Source organism: Ochotona curzoniae, unplaced genomic scaffold, assembly GCF_017591425.1.
Source record: "Ochotona curzoniae isolate NIBS_2020 unplaced genomic scaffold, NIBS_Ocur_1.0 scaffold_3208, whole genome shotgun sequence".
Taxonomy (NCBI): domain Eukaryota; kingdom Metazoa; phylum Chordata; class Mammalia; order Lagomorpha; family Ochotonidae; genus Ochotona; species Ochotona curzoniae.
Genome location: NW_024467106.1, coordinates 18,285,399 through 18,308,757, shown reverse-complemented (window position 1 = coordinate 18,308,757; position 23,359 = coordinate 18,285,399). Strand labels below are relative to the sequence as shown.

At 41.7% G+C, this 23,359-nt stretch overlaps 1 protein-coding gene across 1 annotated transcript in view; it reads left to right on the top strand.

Moving 5' to 3' along the window:
* Positions 1-23,359, top strand: part of UGCG (UDP-glucose ceramide glucosyltransferase) — a 35,803-nt gene that overhangs the window by 8,056 nt on the left and 4,388 nt on the right. The window contains exons 2-6 of the mRNA XM_041004275.1: positions 8,754-8,895; positions 16,415-16,517; positions 18,681-18,782; positions 20,371-20,483; positions 22,972-23,150. Of these exons, the coding sequence (XP_040860209.1) occupies positions 8,754-8,895; positions 16,415-16,517; positions 18,681-18,782; positions 20,371-20,483; positions 22,972-23,150 (639 nt within the window). The remainder of the gene's footprint in view (positions 1-8,753; positions 8,896-16,414; positions 16,518-18,680; positions 18,783-20,370; positions 20,484-22,971; positions 23,151-23,359) is intronic.

The window sequence follows — 23,359 nt, the reverse complement described above, 5'->3', positions numbered from 1 at the left end:
GCTGATTAAGCATATTTTGATGCAGCACTATTTTAGAAATGCTAACTGCTGTATGGAAGTAACATTAGTCATGACACATTGATCATAAACACCGCAGTTCCAGCCTTGCCAAGCACAGGCAGAAGTAACAACAGCAAAGGTCCTTAGTTCCTGCACTTGCTGGCCTTGGCTATGTGAGGTAGGGACCTACTGATACAGCAATCAGCCTAATTTTTCATGAATTATTAACTAGCTTGGTAACATGGAGCAGAGGAGATAAATTCCTTTGAATCAGATAAATTGGCTCAGCCAACTCTCAGAGCAAAACTATAAAAACATCACAGTCAGGGTGTTAAGCAAGGTGATCTTTGTCCTTCTTATAGAAGCCGTATTATATAAGGAACCTCCAGTGAGCCTCTTGGGCCTTCCTCCTGCGCTGGCTGAGAGCTGTGTAAAGCCGACCAAGTTGATCTAGGAGAAAGAAACCAGCAGTGTTGGCGTCTGCTCAGCATTTACTGCTCAGAGGGGTTTCCCTTCCTCCTGCTGAAGCTGTGTTACAGTACTAAGCTTCAGAAGTCATTTAAACATGGTGCAAAATCCTCAGACTGAAAGAAGAAAGGGATAAAACAATGACTGGGAAACGATCAAAACAGCATGTTTTAGAGTAAGCAGGTGTCAGGAAAGAAAATTCAACCATGGTTAGCCTTGGGCCATGTCATCAGCTCAGAGATGGAAAACCTTCCTGCAATGAGAGAGTTGGGATTCACAGAGCCAGAACTACTGGGAAGTCCAGCAGAAACTCCTTACTGGCATGTGGCAGCATTTTATTTTTATTATTGTTGGAAAGGCAGAGCAGATTCACAGAGACGAGACAGAAGATCTGTCATCCACTGGCTCACCTCCCATGTGGCAGCAGTGGCTGGAGCTGAGCCAATCTAAAGCCAGGAACTTCTTCTGGGTCTCCCATACAGGTGCAGGGTCCCAAGGCTTTGGACCATCCTTGACTGCTTTCCCAGGCCACAAACTGGGAGCTGGATGGGAAGTGTAGCAGCAAGGACATGACCCAGTGCTCATAGTGGATCCCAGTGCTTGCGAGGTGAGGATTTAGCCATTTGAACCATCGAGCCAATCCTGCAGTATTCTTCAACATGTCCCCTGATCAAAAGCAGGGACCCAAAGACCTCTTGCTTTTGCCTGTGATTCAACCCCCTCAACCTTGGACCCTGAGTTGCCCTGGGGAAACCATTATGCTCAGTGAAAGAAGCAATCCCCAAGGGACAAATATATGTTCTCTCAGATATAAGGCAACAGTCATGCAAAATACAAAACAGATGTATAGGTAAACATGTGCTTACATATATTCTCATAGATGGACTGTATAATGGAGACTGACATATTGGGAAGCGAAGAAATGTTGCAGTATACATCTACTCCTGAATAAAGCGAGGACTCACAGTAAAACTGTTAACTATGTCTTGACAATTTGATCATAGATTTCCACCATTAGCAATATCTGCAACACCATGATACATTGAAATAGCAGTGTGTTGGACTTGTGACTGTTGATGGAGGGTTACTATTGTAATAATATGGAGAGAACTGGATGGCTGTGTAGGGAATGGGGGCATAGGGAATGACTCCCTGGCTCAGGCTGGGCTGCCGTGGGAAGGCTGACTTACAGCCCATTATCAGGGGGCCGGGTTGGAAATGGAGCAGGTGTGACACAAACCAGCACTATAATGGGATACTGGTGTTTCAGGTGTTACTTAACCCACTGCACCACAATGCCAGCTCCATCTTTTAAACTTTCTTACTATATAAGGCTTGGTTTTACATTTATAAAAACCAAATTAATGACCTAACGCATTGATGAAAAAATTTTTTTTTAAATATTAGAATTTCCTGTCTTACTATTTTAGTACATAAGTCTCACCACTGTTTAACAACTCCAAGTGTCTGTGTAAGAGAAATTACAGTTGACAAAAAATTTTCTTGGCTGGCATTGTGGCATAGCATATTAAGCTACTGTCTTTGATGCCAGCATCCCATATGAATGCCAACTCAGTTTCAACAACGACTCTCCTCTGATCCAGCACCCTGCTGATGCGCCTGGGAAAGCTATGGAAAATGGCCCAAGTCCTTGGTCTTCTGCACCCATGTGGGAGAGCTGGAAGATACCCCTGGCTCCTGGCTTCAGCCTGGCCCAACCCTGGCTGTCACATATGTTTGGGAAATGAATCAGTGGATAGAAGCTCTCTCTCTCTGTTTCTCTCTTGCTCAGTAATTCTGCCTTTCAAATAAATGTATTAATTATTTTAAAAATAGTAAATGTTCTTAAAATTAACAGGTTTCCCCACCCCTCCAATATAATGACAACTAACAATAGCTGTCATCACATGTTTATTTCATGGCTTTGTCTCCTGCTTCTGACATGTAGCCTTCGAGGTGGACACTATCAGCCACAGTTTACAAAAAGAAAAAAATTGCCTAAGGTAAAGAAGTAGCTTGCCCAAGGAGACACAGCTGGTGACCTGAACAACAAACTAGGCAACATACCACCAGTCCAGGTCTTAACCTGTATGCTACAGGCAGCCAGAGGCAACCCAAAATTAGCCAGGCAGTTACCCGTATCCATATGGGAGTTTAAGGTTCCTATGTATGGAGCCTATGCTGCTGCAAACTCCCCTGCATTCTCACACTTCTGTTGCTGATCTTTTCAAAGGCTTCACATTTTCAGTCCATTCTGTAACTGGTGGTCTTTTCATTGTTTCCACTGTGGCCCTCTTCTATTTCGGCCATGACCCTGTATAGCTAGACCTGTGGTTCTCAACTTTATACTTTGTAGTCACCTGGAGGGCTTTCAAAACATCCCCCTACCTGGATCTTGGTCCTAGGGATTCCGACTTAATTGGGGCTGGCATTGGAAACTCCCTCCCAGGTTTTGACCTGCAGCCTAGGCTGAGAGTGACTGCCCGGGGCTGTTTATCCACAGTTTTATCCAACACCTGCCTACCCTTGGCTGCATTTAAAGCTCCACCTGGCTTAGAACCCACAGTTCATTACTTCTGTCTTGCCCCTTGCCTTGTCTCCAGTCATATCAGTCTGCACTGTTGTACTTTATCCATCCAATAATTTATAGCTTCTCAACTTTCAAAATCCTGCGTAGGGTAGTCACACACCCGTGTGGGTTAGTACTACACCCCATTCATGGTCTCAGGTCTCAGCTAGCCCTCCAGGGCTCCCTGGCAGCACTTTGTTCCTATATTTAGCTCTACTGCCCATTGCTGATGTAACATCTTCAAAATCTTGCCCATTTTACCATATTCTGGCCAGATTACCTGGACTCCTGCTTCTTGCCCTGGACCCTGTCATGCAGTACATTATTTTCTTTTCTCTTTGTGTTTTGCCTGGCTGTTTCCCTTAACCTTGTACATATTCCCAATTGAGAGTGGATGTTTGGTGTGGAAGTCAAGACACCTGTTAGGACACCTCTCCGCACTGCGCCTCCCCCCCCCCCCGCCAAGGGATCCCCTGGGTTCAGGTTCTGACTGTGCTTCCTAGCCAACTTCTGCTAATGCACTTCCGGGGAGGCAACAGCGGGATGGCTAAGTACCACATCACGTGGTCCCAGCCACTCATGTAAGAGACCAGAATTAGGCTCTTGGCTTCAGCCAGGCCTGACACTGGTTGCTGTGGACTTCTAGGGAGTGAATCAATGCATGAAAAAAAAACAGTATCCCTGTCTCTCCAACTTGAATAGAATGAATATGATGAATAAAATCATTTTAAAAATCAAGCCGAGAAGTGTTCTGTTCCTCCTCCTTTCATTTGCTGTCAGGTTTGGGAGAAGCTAGTGTTCATTGTTACCAGGTCACACGTCCATTGTTGTACTTTTCAGCTTGTTTCTATCTGCCTTCTGGTCCAGTGAGTGCCCCATCCCTGCCACAGGTGCTCAAAGGCCACCAGGTACACCCTCAACAGGCATTCAGTTCTTATCCCAATGGTAGCTTTCAGTGATGTTCTTTCTTAAAATCACTGAAAAGGAAAAATAGATCCTTCTGTGACTTGACTTTTACCCTGGCCATCTGCCTATTTCCTTAATTACCATTTACTCTTCCTCGTGCATTGCTGGCTCTGTCATAGTGGTTGTATTCATTCTTAGCCACCTGCAAATAGTGTGTTCTATCTTGGGAAGCTTAATGTATTTACCAAACTCTGAATAGCTCCCATGTATTTTTGTTGTTAAGATTTACTCATGTATTTGAAAGGCAGAGTGATGAGAGAGATTGGGGACAGAAGAGAGATCATCCACCTGCTGGTTCACTTCCAGAATGCCCTCAATAGTTAGGACTGGGCCAGGGCACAGCAAGGAGCCAGGAACTCAATCTAGGTCTCCTGTGTGGGGTGCCAGGAGCTGGTGTGCTTGAGCCATCCTCTTCTGCCCCCAGGTACATAACAGGAAATTGGATAAGAGGCAGAGTAGCCAAGGCTTGAACCAAACTCCTTGATGAAATGGGAGTTTCCCAGCTAATGGATTAATCCACTGTGTTGTGACCCTGACCCAACTGCCATGTTTTTATCTCTAGGCTATTCATGTCTGTTGAACTCCGTGTTTTTATTTACACGTCATTGATTCAGCAATTAAAAGGAACCATTGAAATTGTGCTGTGTTCATCATTGCTTTGATGGGCTCTGGAGAATTGATCGTCTACTTTTGTGTTTCTCTGTGGGGTTCACTGCCAGCGTGCTTCAGTTGTTTGGAATGCTTGTGAAAATGCAGATTCCGAGGCACTTCAACTGGTCAATTAATGCCTGTGAGCGTTATATATTCTAGATGTTGCAAAACAGTAGTCTGCAGGATGAGAGCCATTGCCACTTTTTTTTTTTTTTTTGTTGTTGCAAGTTGAAAATTCATGGTCCGGAGCAATCTGATCCATCACTGTCTTCCATCTTTCCTTGTGCCCAGCTTGAAAGCAGGGCCTTCAGATTCTGGCCAGAGCCACCCGAGTGCCACTCTTACCCCAGGCTCAGTGACCAAGCCCCAGGAACACGGAATTCTCCTGACTTCCCTTCCTTTGCTTCATTCTTCTTTTGGTTTCTGCTCTTAGCTTTGAATATTCCCTCATCTCCCATCTCCCTTGCCTGTGATTTGGTCTCTTCTTTCCCATACAGAAGTGACACTGATGGCTGCCTTTTTGTTTTCCACAGCTTTTTCTTTTGTTTCCTTTTCAGCCACGATTCTGAAGTCATGAAAGAGTTTATAGCAGAGACAGGTTTTGAAATAGTGCCCCTCGAGCTTGAATATGCCTGCGAGCCCCTTGGTAACATGGTGAGGGAGGAAGGGAAGATCCCTGAGCCAATGGAACTGTATCATGAAAAATAAAAAATTTAAAAAAGAAATACAGGCTCTGTTTTTGTAGCTTTTGGGTGGGCCCAGAGATTCTGCATTTCTAATAAGCTCCTGGGTTATATCCATGGGGCCGCTCCCTGGCCCACACTTAGAGTGTGAAAGTCTTGAAGGAACAGCTCCTGGGGAATGCACCCTGGTCTCTTCTCTGTGGGTGTCCTCAGCATGATTTGACTGTGGTCTCTGTCACCCTACCCTCACAGAGGCTCGTAGAGAAGTCACTTCTGAATGAGAGGTGGTCTGTGCCCGTGTAAGAATGGACACTCTTTAAACACGTGGAAATGCTGTAACAATTACACATGTACATACTTGGCCTGAAAGTAAATAAAGGAAATCCGCATGCTCCAGAAATGAAGAGGCAGTGCAAAACAGGGAGCTGGTCTTGCCTGCTCGTTCTTGCCCCACAGACGTTCTAAGCTAGTTTCTATTCACTAATTTAAAAAAAAAAAAAGAATAACTTTTTTTTCCCAAGTTCCTTATGAGTTTGGCACCTTTTAAAAAATTACATACCAAATATTTTGAATCTCACTATTTTGTTGAGCAGCAGATATTGTGCTTCTCAACTCCACCTCCCAGTGCAGAGGGCTCTGCAACTGCAGGACTCCGTCCTTTGTTTTCCCTGGCCCAGGAGGCACTGTCTCCCTTTCCATGATGTCTAGTATCTTAAAAACGGTTGTCTTTTATATGTTGTCTGATTTTTTAAAAGGTTGTTCATCTCACCCAAAAATTGGGTTCCTGGGAGAAAGGAGGGAATACCCTAGGCTATGTGTAATAGCCGCCCGCAACTGTGAACAACCCAAATACTGGTCAACAGCAGGTAGAGTGTGACGTATTGATGCAGAGAATGCCCTACTGTACAACAGTGAGGAAACAAAGTGCAACATAGATAAATCTTTGTACGATAATGTGAAGCAGAAGAAACCATGCCTAGGAGAGTGCATCCTATGGGATTCCATTTGTATGATGTTCTAAACTGGCAGTACTAGTTTGTGATGGGATACACCAGCAAAGCAATTACCCTTGAGAGTGTTAAGCCGAGGGGAATACACAGGGCCTTCCGGGCTTCTGAGAAAACTTTTTTGTTGATTCTAGGAGTTTCACTTTTAGAAAGTTCTTAGTGTTGGGCATGGCTGTGCAACTTTACAATCTGAATATTATACACCAATAAAAAATACTTTCACGGAAGAGACCGAGGCTACAAGCCAAATACATGATAGAAACAAAGAACTGAGTTCCTGGTATAGGACAAGGAACAGAGATAATGCTGTAACCAGAATCCTGGCAGAAGGCACACTAGCCATCTTTCCATTCCAGAAATAGGCACCCATGAGAAGTCCCATGCAGTATGTAGGTGCTTAAGGGTAGAGTTCATGCTGTCTAGCTATTGCAGCAGCCCTGATCTAAGACACTAACTAAAAAATGGCATGAGTTCTTTAGCCCCCGTGGATCTGTCAGAACCTGTCATGAAACTAGCCCACCTGGAGGAGTGTACCACTGAGGCCACTTCCAAAACACCAGGCAGCAGGCTGTTGATGACAAGCAGAACATGGCAGCTATAGACTGGCATATAGCACACTAGCTGTGGCTGAAAGCATCATTTCTCTGGATAACAGCACTACGTTCCTGCTACACTGTAGCTACAACTAGGCTACAATGTAGTACAGTGTATCCACAGTGTAGCTTTGTTGACACCCATAGAAGTTGTGCAAGGAGGAAGAGTGCAAATCGTGCAGGAGCCAAAACCTCGAGAGAGGGAATTTACTTGCCCTTGCTGTTCTATATCCACGACAGTGTTCAGATTAGTGGATAGTGGGAAAGGATTAGTTCTTTTAAATCGTTTAGTCTGCCACCTACTGACCTATGGTAGCCTGAAATAACAGTAAATGGTCTGTCGCTTGGTTGGATGTCACAGCAATGTCAAGTTGCTGTGAAGTTTCTGAAAACTTCCTGTTCATTTCTTCTCTTTGCAGACCAGTACCAAGCAGCTTGGACACCAGACCACAGTTTGAGTAGTATTCTTGTGGTTGGTGTGTCATGATTCTTTGTCATTTATGTTGTCCATCAAAAATTGGTGATACCATATTCCATTTTTTGTTGATTTAATATTTTTGCGTTTTAGGTACTGTGTTTTCTTTCTGTGGCCTTAGTGCAATGTGAGGTGTTTGCCTTCTTTACCTGGGCACAAGCCTGGACCAACTGGTCTGAACGGTGATGCTGATGTGCTTTGAAAAAGTCATTCATAGATGAATAATGTATGTTTTTTAATCTAAGATGCATGGGCCCTAGTGAGTTTTTCATTTTTGCTTTTATCTTCATGTAAAAGGTCTCCTTAGTTGGTTTCCACACTATCAAGTCAGGAATGCTGTCTGGCTGACAGCGGTTGTAGCTGCCATGAATTTCAGAGACATCGCAAGGTGAGGAGACGTGTGTCTTAGAAGAAGACCATGTGGTTCTCGCATCTGGTACCTGGAGACTTGCCAATGGGAAGTCCTCGGGATGCGCTCAGGAAGAGGAAGGAAGTATCTGGAGTATCTGGTGACCTGTTTCCAAAATTTTGCCACTTTGCAGAGTGGCACCTCCTACTGTGACAGCCTGGTGTTGACTGGGGCACAGTCTCTCTTCCCCACTTGGCAGGATTTCCCTCATTAGGACCAACTGCTGTCGTGCGCTTGCAATGAAGCAGTGGGGACAACCTCAGCCAACCTATTTGTGAAATGGTGACACTGGTGTATCTGCCAGAGTGACTGGTAGACATTTGTCTTATCAGCAAGGCTGTTTTCATGCTTGGAGTTGCCTCTGGTCTGCTTCTGTCTTTCTGAGTTTACTAAGTTGGGAAGTTCCAGTTATCCTGTTCTTTGTTTCCCTGGCAGGCTGCTTAACACTTTTCAGTTGCCATGTTACTTGGTCTGTTTGTTATGGGAAGTTCTCCAAAGTTTCTGATTACATTTCCATATTGCTTTGGCACAAATAAAGATTTTATTTAGCCTGTTATTGTGGTTCTTTGGTTGCTGTGATGGCAATTTGAGAGGAAGAGCAGTTTAAGTGTGGGTCCACAGAATTATGTATTTCTCCCTCATGTACTTGTTGAATGTCTGTTTTATTCCAGAGTTCTAAATGCCAATAAAGGCTCGACATAGTTTGTTTACATTCTGGAGGCTAGTTCTGGAAGATTCATTGGGCTTGGTTCTGAGTTTCTTAACCTTTGACTTACTGATTCTATTCTGTTTTGTTTGCAGAGCTCCGCTTACAAAGATGTCAGTTTTATAAAACATTACCCTAGAATTGTATAATTTGGTACATTCTTTGTTTTTGTTTGGCACAAATATATTCTTAAAAATAATATGTAGGTGTGTCCTTTGCTTTTCAGCCGATTACACCTCAACAAGAAGGCAACTGACAAGCAACCGTATAGCAAGCTCCCAGGTGTGTCTCTTCTGAAGCCGCTGAAAGGAGTAGATCCCAACCTGATCAACAACTTGGAAACCTTCTTTGAATTGGATTATCCCAAAGTAAGTGCCATGAACTCACAAGGGATGGGCCTGGGAAACCATGGCTTGTCCTTCCCCGTCATCATAAACTCTCAAGAATTTCAACCCTGTGTAAGGTGAAGCTGTTGCTCACCTGCAATGATGTTGGGCTCACAACACTTAAGCTCTAGCAGGCACAGGACAGAAGTGATTGGGGATGAGCTATAAATTCCCCCTTCTCACTGTATGTGTGTCTGTCTGAGTAGGAATCTCTGAATAAACTTGCTGAACTCAGCTACTATCCGGCACCTGGCAGACGGAATATAAGAATCTCATTTTGTGTGACTTGTGTATATGAACCACAGGAAGAGGAGCAGAGTGAGATTGCAGTGTTGAGTGGTCTGAAGTGGAATGCAGGTCAGCTGGAACTAAACCTGAATCCCTTAAAGAAAGTGGCTTCAACGAGTTGTCCCTGTGGCATAAAGCTGCTCTCTTCCCCACCACTGCCAGATGCCAGCAGCCCATATGGGCACAGATTGGTGTCCTGGCTGCCCCACTTCAGAGCCAGCTCCCTGCTGATGAGGAAAATCAGCAGAAGATGAATCAAGTGCTTGGGCCCCTACACCCACGTGGGAGGCCAGGAAGAAGCTTCTGGGTCCTGGCTTCAGCCTGACCCAAGCCTGGCCTTTGCAGCCATGAATGAATGAATGAATGAATGAATGAATGAATAAAGCCACCTTTAAGGCAAGAATAGGTTACAGTTAGTGAAAAGGTAGGGGTTTGTGTTACCTAACTTGTAAATCCTTTATTGTTCTGATTTTTAGTGCCTAATTGTATCACTTGTGTTATTTGGCTCTGTAAGCTGTGCTCAACTGAGTTTTGAGTCTCTCTGGAGATGGAAATGTTCTTTTTGTAGCCTCTCTGTTAGTATTGTAGCTACAGTTTCTCGAGAAAATTTAGCATTTCTGTATTTATTAGCATTACAGCAGCATTTTAAACGGCTTATTTGGGATATTGCTTTTGGAACTGGTAGATTACTCCTGAAAAGAATGTTTCTGGAAATTTCACCCGGCTTGATTTCCAGTAGGTTTAATGTTCCTTTTGTAGTGCTGCTTGGAGGTTCTTCCCTCCTGTTTCTTTAGGAGAATCAGAGGAAGATCATATGTAAAGCTTCCTTCTCATGCCTGCCGGCTTGTACATCCCTTCCTTAATGCAGCTCTTGTTAAGTGTGTAGACATGAGTATCATTCAGTTATTTTTAGTGTTGTTTTAATATTACTTTTATAGGAGTTTCAGAGCTTAGGTATTGGCAGCTAATTTAAATAAAAAGAACTTTCTAGTTTGTGTGCTTTATGTATTTAACAACTGAATAATATGCATGTGTTATCCATTCAGTCAATTAAATATGTAGCCTTTAAGAATGAAATAATTCTATATAGGTGACTTTATAAAACTGAAATGAATGCTGCAAACAAAGTTATAAAATAAGATATATACGAAGAGAAATGGAAGTTTTTCAAGACCCGTAGTATGTAAAAAGGCAAGGATAGTTCATAAACTATAAAGGTACCTTATGAGGGCAGCTGGGGACCGTAGGCACTTCCCATTGCAGACCTGAGCTCACGTTTCAGCAGTATGACCTCCATCCTGCTCCGTCTCCTTCACACTGCTCCGAACACTTAGAGATGGAGTTCAGGTGTGGCAGCCCCTGCGAGAAGACAATCATAGCATTTAAAACAGTCGAGGAAGGTTCCGCAGGCATAGCTATAGAAAAAAAAATTTTAATTACCTCCATGAACATAGGTGTCCATTAATTTTGGAATCTGGGATGAATTTGTAACTGAGTCCCTCTTCTGAATGAAGACTTTTTTCCCCCCTTAATTGCAGTTCAGCATTCTGGCCTTTTCACTTGGTTCTTCCATTTAAATCGTATCACTGGGGGCATTTAGGTTGGTTGACGTGAAAGCTGTTTTGTTACTGATGATGTTAGAAATAACAGCATGGACAAGGGGTTTGCTTTTACCTTTTTGTACACAGCTTTATTCTGATTATAAAAGTATTGTTAGCTGTGTAAGTAGAAAATTTGGAAAACAGAAGCACAAAAATGCCTTTTCCATGGGAAATTTTTAATGTCACAGTACTTTACTTTCTAAAATCCCCAGGCCCCATGGCAGACATGCCATGAGCGACCCCAGTCCAGCAATTGGAGTTGGAGCAGACAGCGTGTTGTCTGACTGCAGGGGCGGGGCAGGTAATCTCCGAGGCAGCGGTCATGCCCAGTTTGCATATGTTACTCCTGGCTGCTTGGCAGGTGCAAACATCACTTTACAAAAGTATGAAACATTTTCATCCTGAACATAACTTTTCCCTGTTTTACTTGATTTGGAACACTTCAGGCCATTTTGGGGAAGGGAAAAAGGGCCATATGTGGAAGTTTACATTGTTTAATCTAATTTTGGACATAATACAAGATTTACTGCTGGCACTTGTTCTGAACTAGAAGGTTTCAATTCTGATAGAACTAGAATAGCATCCTTGAAATATTTCTGCATCTTAAATATCTTATAAATTCACCGTATTGCAGTCATTGTGGTACAGCTGGTTAAGCTGCTGCTTGGGACTCCTGCATCCTAGATGAAACTGGGATCAAGTCCCGCCTCCACTTGCAGTATAGCTTCCTGCAGCCATGTCAGAAACCCGGAAGGAGTCCCTGGCTCCCTGACTCTGGCCCATCTCCAATGATTGTGGGTGTTTGGGAGTGAGTCAAAGAATGGAAAGTATCTCTCAATCGCTGGCTCTCTCCCCTCTTCTCTGTCTATTCTACTTTTCAAATAATTTTTTTTAAATTTTCTTCATAAATCCTTTTTCTTTTTTCTTAAAGACTTATTTTTATTGGAAAAGCATATCTATAGAGAGAAGGAGAGACAGACAGAAAGGATTTCCATCTGCTGGTTCACTCCCCAAGTGACCGCAACAGCCAGAGCTGAGCCAATTCAAAGCCAAGAGCCTGAAGCCTCTTCTGGGTCTCCCATGTGGGTACAGGGTCCCAAAGCTAAGGCCATACTCTACTGCTTTCCCAGACCACAAGCAGGGAGCTGGATGGAAAGTGAGGCAGCAAGGACACAAACCAGTGCCCATATAGGATTCCAGCACATTAAAGGTGAGGATTTTAGCCACTGAGCTACTGTGCTTGACCCTCAAATTTTTAAAATCACATATAGACAAAATAATAGTCCTGATGTTTTAGACACTTCACCCATAGATTTATTCATTTCTGTAGTCCATTGGGCATCACAGTGTTGAGTATACATTTGGCTTTGGAGAGATTGAGCAGCTGCCTGAAGATTACAGCTACTTACTGTGACTACTGGCTTCAAAGTCTACTCGTATGAATAATTGTTAATCATCAGAGCTATTAACAGGGCGAGCTTATGTAACTTATTTTTCGTTTTTGCAAATCTAGAATTGATTTCGAGTGTCCCAAGCCCAGTGTCATGTTTTAGACCCCTCATTGTCAAGGATAGAGTTGTCCTTAGAGAATCTGGTTTCCTCACTCAGTTGCCTTGTGATCCGAGCAATTAACGGCTGAAGGGCTGGCTTGGCCTCACGCTGCACAACAAAGCCCGCAAGCTTAGGAGTTCACCATGTAACCTCTCTCGTTCATGAGAATAGATAACAGCTATTCAAGGTTGGGTGTCAGCGTTTTGAGATTAGCATTCCCTCTTTCAATTCTGTTACAGAATTTCTATAATCATAACATTTTTTATGTAATCATAAAGTAGTAGTTCTTTATGGGTATTGTTATATACAGTGCATTTGTTTTATATATTAAAGCATTTTTCTATTATACGATGATACATTTATATTTTTATTGTGAGCAGTTATTTGATCAAGAAGATTTTCCAAATACTGATATATGGAGACCTAATCAAGTAACTTGGGTGATTACAGTTTCACATAGGCAGTTTTTAAATATCAAAGAACTGAATGTTCTTAATTTTTGCTTTTCTAAAAATTTTAATTGTATTTATTTGAATGGCAAACTCATGAGGAGAGAGAGATCTTACGCTTGCTGGTTCACTTCCCAAATGACTAGAATGGCCGAAGCTAGGAGCCAGGTGCTCCATCTGGATCTCCCACAGGAGTGACCTGCGCCGTCTTCTTCCGCCTTCCAGATGCATCAGCAAAGATCAGGACTCCAGGGAGAGCAGCTGGGACTCCAGCCTGTGCCCTTAGCACCTCATGTGTTGATATCTTTTAATAATGTACTTGTTTTCAGCCTGCTAATTATTGCAGTACTTAAGAACAAAGAAGGGCCAGACACAATGCCTCAACGAGCTAATCCATCCCCTCAAGCGCTGAGATCCTGTGTGCGCCTCCAGTTCATGTCCTGGCTGCTCCACCTCCTATTCAGCTCCCTGCTTGTGGCCGGGGAGTGTAGGGAAGGATGGCCCAGAGCCTCAGGACCCTGACATATGTGGGAAACCCGGAGGAGGCTCCTTCGGGTTCAGATTGGCTCAGCTCTAGTCATTGCCGCTGCTCGGAAAGGGAACCAGCAGATGGAGGATCTTTCTTTCTGATTCTCCTTCGTTCTGTTGATCTGTCTTTTCAGTAGAAATGAATAAATCTTTAAAAAAAAAAAAAAGAAGGAAAAATTAATCTGTTTAGTCCGTGGTTATAGCAACCTTACTAAAGATTTATTTGGTGAAAGCTAACCTTTAGTATTTAGTTCTCGATTTTATATATCCCTGTTGTGCCAGTTTAGAGTAAAATTTATTGCCCCTTATATCCCGTAAGTGTTCTCTAAAGTATTTAAAAGGTTAATTAAGAAAATTTATTCATGGTTCTGTTCTGCCTGTTTGTTTGTTTGTTTGTTTGTTTTAAATTTGAAATGAAGGGGGAGGGAGAGGCTGTGAGAAATTAATCTTGCAACTGCTGGTTCACTCTCCAAATACCTGCAAGAGCCAGGACTGGGCCAGACTGCTCAATCTGGGTCTCCCACGTGAAGTGGCAGGGGCCCAAGTCATCATTGGCTGCCTTCCAGGGTACCCATTCACAGGAGGCTGACTCAGCAGTGGAGTAGTGGGGACTCAAACCAGGCACTCTGGTTTGGGATGTAGGTATCCCAAGCAATGACATTAACTGCTGTGCCAAATACCCACTCTAAAAGATACAGTATTTTTAATACTCACTGTGCCTTTAAATATATTCATTTGTATTTATGCCTAATGTTCTAAATAGTGTCTGAAATACCGGAAAATTTACTTTTGTGTTGGCTGAGGAAGATTTGAACTGATTTAGTATGTTATGTCTTATCAGTTGACAGTTGGAATGATTGTACCATTTCAATACAAGAAGATTCCTAGCAAATAAAACACTGGATTAAAGTGTAGACAGGAATAATTGTCGTGACTGAAAAATGAAGATTCCTAGTTGAAATGTGGTATTTTAAAAAACAGTCGCAATGCTGCCTTTAATTTGGTATACCTTTCAATATCAGAAGCCATTAAATGAGCACCGTGTATTTACGAGTTTGAATATTTTCTAGGGAGTATGAATTTAATTTCAAATTAGAACATATTTATTTTTAATAAGAAGTTGCATTAGTGGTAATAAAGTTTAAACCTTTAAACTTTACACCTGAATAAAGGTAAAATATACCTTTCTTTTACACCTTGTACTTCCCAAAAGGTTTTTGCTATAATGTAGTATAGCCTTTTTTTTCCCATTGAGTACATTTGTGGTACTAAACTTATACTTTACAACATTTTCTCTTACTAAAGGAAAAAAAGCTAAGATTATTATGTTTTGTGGAATTGCATTGCTTATAAACATGAATTTGCATATGCAAAACAGCACACATGCTAAAAGCAAGAGACGGTGTACCGTGTTTAGAAAAACAAGGGATTCAGAGCAAGTTTGTCTGAGCCATTGGCGAGAATAGGAGAGCTGAGTGTTGCTTTTGCCCTTTGAAAAGTCACTTAACCTCTCTGATTTTAAGGTCACTGCCTTTTGATGGCTCACCCAAACTTTGAGTCAAGAAGGGAGTCATGGCTGCCTCTGTGACTTAGAATTAGGCCTGTGGGAAATGTCAAGGGTGTGGTAGGAGTGGCACTCTTTCCTGTCTCTTGGTTTCAGTCTCCTTGAGTCACACTCCTGGTCCATTCTCACTGGAAGTAGATACTGAACAAAATATGCAAAAGGAGTGGCAGGAAGGAAGTATAAGGAACATAGAATTATTTTTCACAATTGACTAGATTGTGTAGAAAACTTATTTTCACTTGTCTTATTTGCTAAGCCATCTTTGATGACCAGAGTTGTGGTCTCTTGTGCTTAACCCCGGTGTTTTTTAATGGCCAATGTTGGGGGAGATTGTATGTCATAGGTAAAGAATGAGAGTTAACATCTTAGTTCTGTTTTTTTATTCATGGATGTTTATACGAATAGAACTAAATAAAGCAGGGCTGCCTGTTACCTGAGTTACTGCATCCTTAGTTCTTTTTTGGTTTTTTTGAACACACTGCTTTGCTGGTGTTTTCCTGGACGTAACTGTCCTTTCTGTGCTTCAAACTGTCCAGACAGCTTTAGAAAGAGGATTCAGTAGATTTTTCTTGGAGTCAACATGAATGTATTGCCATTGCATGGGCGGGGTGGGCGCGGGGAGGGAGGAAGGAGCGTTATCACTTAGACTGAATATCCCACAAAATCGGAGTAACATCTTGGTGTGTGAAAGGCAACACTTTCAGGATTTAATAGTTTTCTAAATGTTACCTGACATTCACCCAGAGATTCTGACTCAGAAGTATAAGAATAGGGCCCAGTTCTTTTAAAATAAATTTTCTAGGATAATTTTGGTATAGTCAGGTATGGAAAAATGGCTGTCGTAATAGACTCTGAAAGACTAAACATAGTGCTAGGAAAAAGAAAACCCTGGGCTTTTGCATAGCTATAAGGCTAGCTTAACATGCTTTCTAGGATAGTAAGTGTTCACATTTCATTTTTTTTTTTTAAATTATGCAGCCAAATTTGAATGCCACTTTTGTCACTTTTATGTGACCCAGGTGGAAAAATCCTGTGTAAGTTACCATGATGGGATTTTATGTCACTCATAGAGCCTCATGAAGTACATAGGAAGTGCGGACACCAGGCTGCTGGAGGACATAGGCTGTGCCCATTTGGCTTTCTTGGTGCAGGGCTTTTCCTCTGCCAGGCACCTGTAAGCATTTAGTAAACTCTGAGTGATGGAGATCACATACAGATCTGAGATACAGGTACATCCTAGGATGTACCAGCGTGGGCAGGACACAACTGCAGCTACAGGCTGTGCCAGTCTCTCCTGTACCCTGTGCCTGGCAAACGGCCCCCTGTTTTGGGAGTAGTCCCTCTAGGAATTCAGCTCTTTTTTACCCTCATTGGTTTGCACCTGCTATGAAAACTCACTTTTGCAGTTGGTGCGTACCATTGTTTGTTTTTCCTCAGGCTTTTTGATCAGTTCATAAGTGTAAATAGTAAGTATTTGTTTTTTAAGAGGCTGATTTGTGTACAATATGTTCTTTGACTAGTATGAAGTGCTCCTTTGTGTGCAAGATCATGATGACCCAGCCATTGATGTCTGCAAGAAGCTCCTTGGGAAATATCCAAATGTTGATGCTAGATTGTTCATAGGTAAGTAGGCAAACTCCACAAAGACCATTGTGCTCGGTATAATATTTTGCTTTGTATACTCTTAAGCATCAGTAATCCTCTCTGTTAAACTGTAAGGGGTTAGCCATCCATTAAAGTTCCCAGCATGTTTGCCTTAACCATGTTTGTTGGCATAAAGATGTTTCAAAAACATCTTTGAGAAATGTTATAAAAATTAAAAAATGGTTGTAGCCTGTCTAGGATTAATAAAACATGACCACCTGTTATCTTTTTTGTTTGTTTTCAGAGAGCCATTATATTTGAAAGAGTAGTCAGACTTACATAGAGAGAAAGATCTTCCATTCGCTGGATCATTTCCCAAGTGTCACTACCACCAGAGCTGTGCCACTCCAAAGCTAGGAGCCAGGAGCTGCTTCTAGGTCTCCCATGCGGGTGCAAGAGCCCAAGGGCTTGAACCATCCTCCACTTCTTTCCCAGTCCATAAGCAGGGAGTTGGATCAGAAATGGAGGATCCAGGACATGAACTGGCACCCATTTGGAATTCTGGCACCACAGGCAGAAAATTAGCCCACATGCCAATTCAGGTTTCTTTAATGTTTTCAATATGTGGTCTTCTCTGTAACCCATTGACTATGATTGGGCGTAATAAAATTCACTTTTGTAATGTTGCAAAGTGTATTTTTCCCAAAGCCCGTCAGCTTATTGTAAAGACTTGTAAGGATATGCTTACCATTTGTTGTTTTTCTTTTTAATTTAATGTGAGCTATGTGTTTTATCTGACTGGGTCAGTTTCTCTGTGCTGTTTTAACTACCACAGTGTCAAAACAAGTCATGCCTTTTTTTTCTTACTCTTACTTTTTTAAAGATTTATTTAGCAACTGGTGTGATAGCTCAATTGGCTGGTCTTCTTCCTGTAAGTGCTGGTATACCATATGAACACCGGCATATGAACCCAGCTGCTCCACTTCCCATTCAGCTCCATGCTTATAGCTTGGGAAAGCAGTAGAGGATGGCCCAAAGCCTAAGGACTGTACTTCTACATGGGAGACCTGGAAAAAGCTCCTAGCTCCTGGTCTCACATTGGCTTAGCTCCAGTCATTGTGGCCATTTGGTGAATGAAGCAGCAGATGGAAGCTCTTTCTCTTTTGTCTCTCCCTTCTCTCTGTAAATCTGCCTTTCCAATAAAAAGATAAATAGTTATAGAAAGAAGGAGAGATACAGAGAGAGAGATTCTGTCCATTGGCTTCCTCCCCAGATGAATACAATGGCCAGGGCTGGTTTTAGGCCACAGCCAGGGACAAGCAGCTTCTTCCAGGACTCCCACATGAGTAGCAGGAGCCCAAACACTTAGCCATCTTCCATCAGCAGGAAGCTGGATTGGAAGTGGATCAGCCAGGACACAAGCTGGCACCTATTTGAGATGCTGGGGTCTCAGGGAAGACATATGCTATGCCACAGCACTGACTCCATCTTATTATCATTTTTAATTTGACAAAGTATACATCGTGGAATGGCTAAATCAAGCTAATTAGCAAGATATCCATTAATTGACATATTTATTTGTAATGAGTAATCTCATCAGTAATCAAGTCTGTGGTCAGTATTTTGTGCAGTTATCAGATTATCAAACTTAATGCTTAATGTTAGTGCAAGAACTTAAGAAAACTGAGGGGCCAGTGCTGTGCAGGCTAAACCCCCTCCTGCAGTGCCAGCATACACAGAAGTAGCTCTAGGCTGCTGGCATCAGCCTGGCACAGCCGTGCTCATTGTACCCGTTTAAGGAGTAAGCCAGCAGCTGGAGGATCTGTCATTCTTTCTCTGCATCTCTGACTGTGCCTTTTAAGTAAATAAAAAGAAATCTTAAAAAGAAATGAAACTTTGATGAGCATAGTATCCCTCATGTACATGGATTTCAGATTTTTTGAAGCAAAATAAACTTACCTTTTTCAAGTAAAAAAAAAAAGAAATGGAAAACAAACATTACATCTTCAAAGGTAAATTTTGTAGTTTTTCAATGAATTTTTTCTGAATCTATGAATAATAAGCGAAAGATCATGTGAAACTATGTTTTCACAAATCATTAAGTATACAAATTTTTTACTGTGCTCTGCCGTGTGTCTCTAAATAGTGGAAAATATTTTCAGAGTCAAATGAATGTCTTAGTGCTTGCCTTTACATTTTTAGGTGGCAAAAAGGTTGGCATCAATCCAAAAATCAATAACTTAATGCCAGGATATGAAGTGGCAAAGTATGATCTTATATGGATTTGTGATAGTGGAATAAGAGGTAAGATTTTTCTTATTTATTTATAAAACTATTCATTTGCTGGTAAAGACCTCAAAAACAATCTGTTAATATACTTATCAAATCCTTTTGCTCACTACATTTATTTCGTGGTAATAAATGCAGTTTTACCTACAAAGGTTTTTATTTCTTTTAATTCTAACCTAGAGTGTCAGGTTGGTAAAGATGTTTTCATTTTGAAGAGCAAATTCCAGCTATAAAAAGAGATAGTCACAGCCCATTACCCAATCAACAATCCATTACCTTGTATGTGTGAAGTCCTTGATTTTTTTTCTCTTGTGTTTTGCATAATGCAGTGTCTCACACAGAGAGACAGAAATCAGCAGGCATATATTTCACTAGATTACATATGTTTGTTAAGATCTGTACACAGCTTTGCCCTAAGATGAACTGGGCGAGAAGCGTTTTACCTCCAGCCTCTCAGAAACATGGGAGATTTGTTCCGGAACAGCCTTGGGATGCCCACGGATGCTCAAGCTGCTTGTGAAAAGTGACATAGTGTTTCCTATGACCTATGCACATATTTTTAAATTTGCAGTTGATTGAATGTGCTGACATGGAACCCAGGGACTAGGAAAGTCAACTGTACTGAATATATAATCTGCATTTTTGCATGGTCAAATCTTTGTATTTAAAATAGTCTCAGTATTCTGTAATTTTTTGTTAAATTAAAAACTCTTAAATTTCTCAGCTTCAACTTTTTTTGGTTGTGGGGGCTGTGCCATAGGGGAGTTAGCAGAATCCCCGGCCTTGGCCCCCAGATGCCAGTAGTACCCCTTCTTCCCAGCTGTGTCAACCCAAGAATGTTTGCATACACAGCCACATGTCCCCTGTGGGCGACTTGCCCCTAGCTGAGAATCACTAACGCGGAGTATGAACATGTAACGTTCGAATAACACTATTTTGTGTAGTAGGTTTAGTTCTGAAAGGCTTAAAAAATTTTTTTTTTAATGATAACATGTATTTTTTGAAGATAGAGCAATCACTGAATGCTTATTACCTTAAAATAGGAATTTGAATATCTCGTGTAAGTTTAGAACTCATTTGATTTGATTAACACCATTCCATAGCTAGCTATGGATTGATGGACACAGATCGTGGCCGCTCTTCACGTTTGCTGCCTTTAAATTATCTACTGCCATAGATTGGTTTTGCTTTTCGGTAGAAATCTTCTAGCTATGTCTCCTTTTAATCTCATGAGCAGTTCCGTGAGATCAGATGAGGACATTGAGGCTCCTTGCTGGGGCTGGAGTGTTAGAGAAGCCAACACGACACGACCCTTGACTTCTGCCCTCCGACCCAGCCTTGGTCCAGGTTGAAGGCCTTGCCCAGGGGATTGTGTTTTCAGGGCACGGCCCATAGTGAATGTGAACTGGGCTCAGTGTGTGTAAAGGAGCTTACCTCAACACTTTGCAAATGTTGTACTCTGCTCAGAAAGGTGATTAAGCTGGGTATCATTAGACTCAGACGTTCCACGTAATTTCACAGCTTGTAATTGTCGTTGGTGGTATTTTACTAAAAAAAAAAATTTTTTTTTTCTCTTCCCCTCCCCATTTTTCTTTCATTGCAGTAATTCCGGACACACTGACTGACATGGTTAATCAAATGACAGAAAAAGTGGGTTTGGTTCACGGGCTGCCTTATGTTGCAGACAGACAGGGCTTCGCTGCCACCTTAGAACAGGTAAGTGCGGTGACTGTAGCTGATCTCCGTGTGGTCAGATCCCTCATCCCCCAGATGTGCGACTAAGTCAGACAGTTGGAACCGGCTTCTGAAGTTAGCTGTGTTGAGTCCTTTTGGGAACCTGCTGTGTAATTGAATCCTCAAACTGAGAGTAGCTATTTTCATTAGTGAGGAAATTGCTGGGGCCCCGGGTCACTCACTGCTGAGCTGACCGCACCCTGGCTGTGAACAGCTGTGCCCGGGTAACGTCATGGGTCTCCTGCCAGCTGGAAGCAGTGTATTTTTCTTCCACTGTCTTGGCTTCTCAGTTCTCAACTAGTGACTGGATAAAAGAGCATGTTACACCATTCTTTCAAAGGTTCAGTCTGAAAAAAAATTTTTTTTACAGCAAGATTTTAAGCATGCCGTATAGGAAAACGTGTTAAAAGTTTTTATAAAATTGTTATTGTTAATTTTTTTTGAGAAACGTAAGTTTCCCTTGCACTTATTTTGATCCAATTTAGAAATGATTTACTTCTGTGTGGGACAAGCTTAAGAAGCAAAAAACAACCCAGAACCCTACCAATTAGAGGAAGTCTCTATCTTTAAGAATTAAGGTTGGTTGGTTTTGTTTCTTGAAAGATTTATTTATTTGAGTTGAAAGGCAGAGTGACAGAGAAGGGAGAGGATGAGAGAGAAATTGAAATCAGGATCTTCTATCCACTGGTTCCCTTCCCAAATGCCTGCAACAACTGGCATGGAGGTAGGCAGAAGTCAGGAGCCCGGAACTGTGGTCGGCATCTCCCACAAAGATGTCAGGAACCGCTGTCCTTGGGCCATCATCTGTTCGTCTTCCCCAGCACATTAGCAGGAAGCAGCAGTGGGACTTCATCCTAGATATTCTGAAAAAGGATGCAGTGCCCCCAAAAGTGGCTTACCTCACTGAGCCTCAGTGCTGACCCCAAGTTGTGTTTGTTTCAGCATTTTGGCACTTCGGATCTTTTTACTCCTCTAAGCTTTTTACAAAGCATAGATGAAATACAGGACTCTAAAATCAGTTTGCACCTTATTTTTCTTTTCACCTCGTAACATTTTACATAATATTAATAGCTTTTCATAAAAGTAATCCTGTTGGCTTTATAGTCATGTGTATGTTTCATACTGTTAAATATTTACGAGAAAAGCTTGTCTTAATATCCTGCAAGGGAAGAAAAGCTGGTTTCGGTCTTCAGATATATGAACTTCCTCTTTAGCATACTGCATTTTTGTTATTTGGAGTTGCAGTCTTACATGCCATAGACCTGGAAGGCTAACGGTACATTGTGAGAATTTACATTTGACATTTGATCATTTGCACTTGAACCATGGTCTCTTATTGCCTATGTACACAGGACTTGTCCTACTGCAAGAGAGTGGTAGTCTTACATTCCAGAGTTTTTTCCGTGAGTGAAAGGAGTGCTGAGTAGTTCCTGTAAAATAAAATTCTGTGTACTGTTATATGCCACATAGTGTTTTTGTGTTGGTAATACCCAAATTGGTGTACATGTCAATGGCAAACTCCCCAGTGAAGTTTGAACCCCCAAAAGGCTCCATGTTATGCTCCGAGGAAATGGACACAGGCCAGAGGAATCGTGCTCGTCTGCAAAGAAACCTTGCGCATGTTCAGTGAATCATTAGCAACACCTCATTCCCAAGACTACACTCAATAACTGCTTAAGGAATTAAGATGTGTGTTTCGCACCCTAGAAGTTAGGTTTGGTTGACCCCACAAACGTCGGAGTTTTCTAGGAATCTGGGCTTGGCTAGGTGGCAGGAACCGTGCTCTCAATTGTTGCTTGAAATTGTTCTGCACATTTGTGTGAACCCCCTGTTGTTGAAAGATCGTTGCTCTTTATTTCAGAGTAATTAAAAGAGGCAGTAAGAGATAGGAGGTAGAGTTCTAATGTCCATCTAATTCGTGGAAGATACGCTGACAAGCAAAATTGAGAAGAACTGTGAACACAGGGGCAGAAGAAGTAGCTAGCAATGAAAGGATGCAAGAAAAGGAACTGAGCAGGGTTGTCTTAAAAGGTGATATACCTGTAGGTGGTATGTGTATGTACTTTTGCATACGTGTGTATAGGTTCATGCATACAGATATGTGTAAACAACCATGCTAATCCAAGTAAATGCATAGATGTGTGTTCTGTTTAGTGCCCAAATTAAGCTTTAATTACATTCATCTTTGAGTCTTTTACAAAAGTCTCCTTTTTTATAGAATGGAGTTTGATTTTTCTATGAAAGGAAATATTTCATGGTAATGGACAAGGCTCATTGTGAATACCAGCGGTTATTCTCCATAGTGAAACCAGGAATAGGCAACCAAATAATTATTGATTGCTCTCAGTATACACAAGTGTGTACCAGTTTTTACTTAGGTAGTTTATATAAGGAAAATGAGATATTCTCAGTCATATTTAAAGAAACCCATTATACCATACTTTTTAACACAAAATTTAATTTTTGACAGGTGTATTTTGGAACTTCACATCCAAGGTCCTATATCTCTGCCAACGTAACTGGTTTCAAATGTGTAACGGGGATGTCATGCTTAATGAGGAAAGATGTGTTAGACCAAGCAGGAGGACTTATAGCTTTTGCTCAGTACATTGCTGAAGATTACTTTATGGCCAAAGCCATAGCTGACCGGTAAGAAAACAAAAGCCATCATGGTTTTAATACCTCCCTTCTGTTGAACTATTCTTTATCTCAATCTGCTGCTTAAGGGTTTTCTTTATTCTCTTATTTTGCGCTTGTGTAGAAAGAATGATTAATAGTTTTAGCAAGGCAATTCACATTAATTATTTATAGGTTTGTACTAATGAAGCAAATGAATGTTCTGAGACCTTTATCACTCA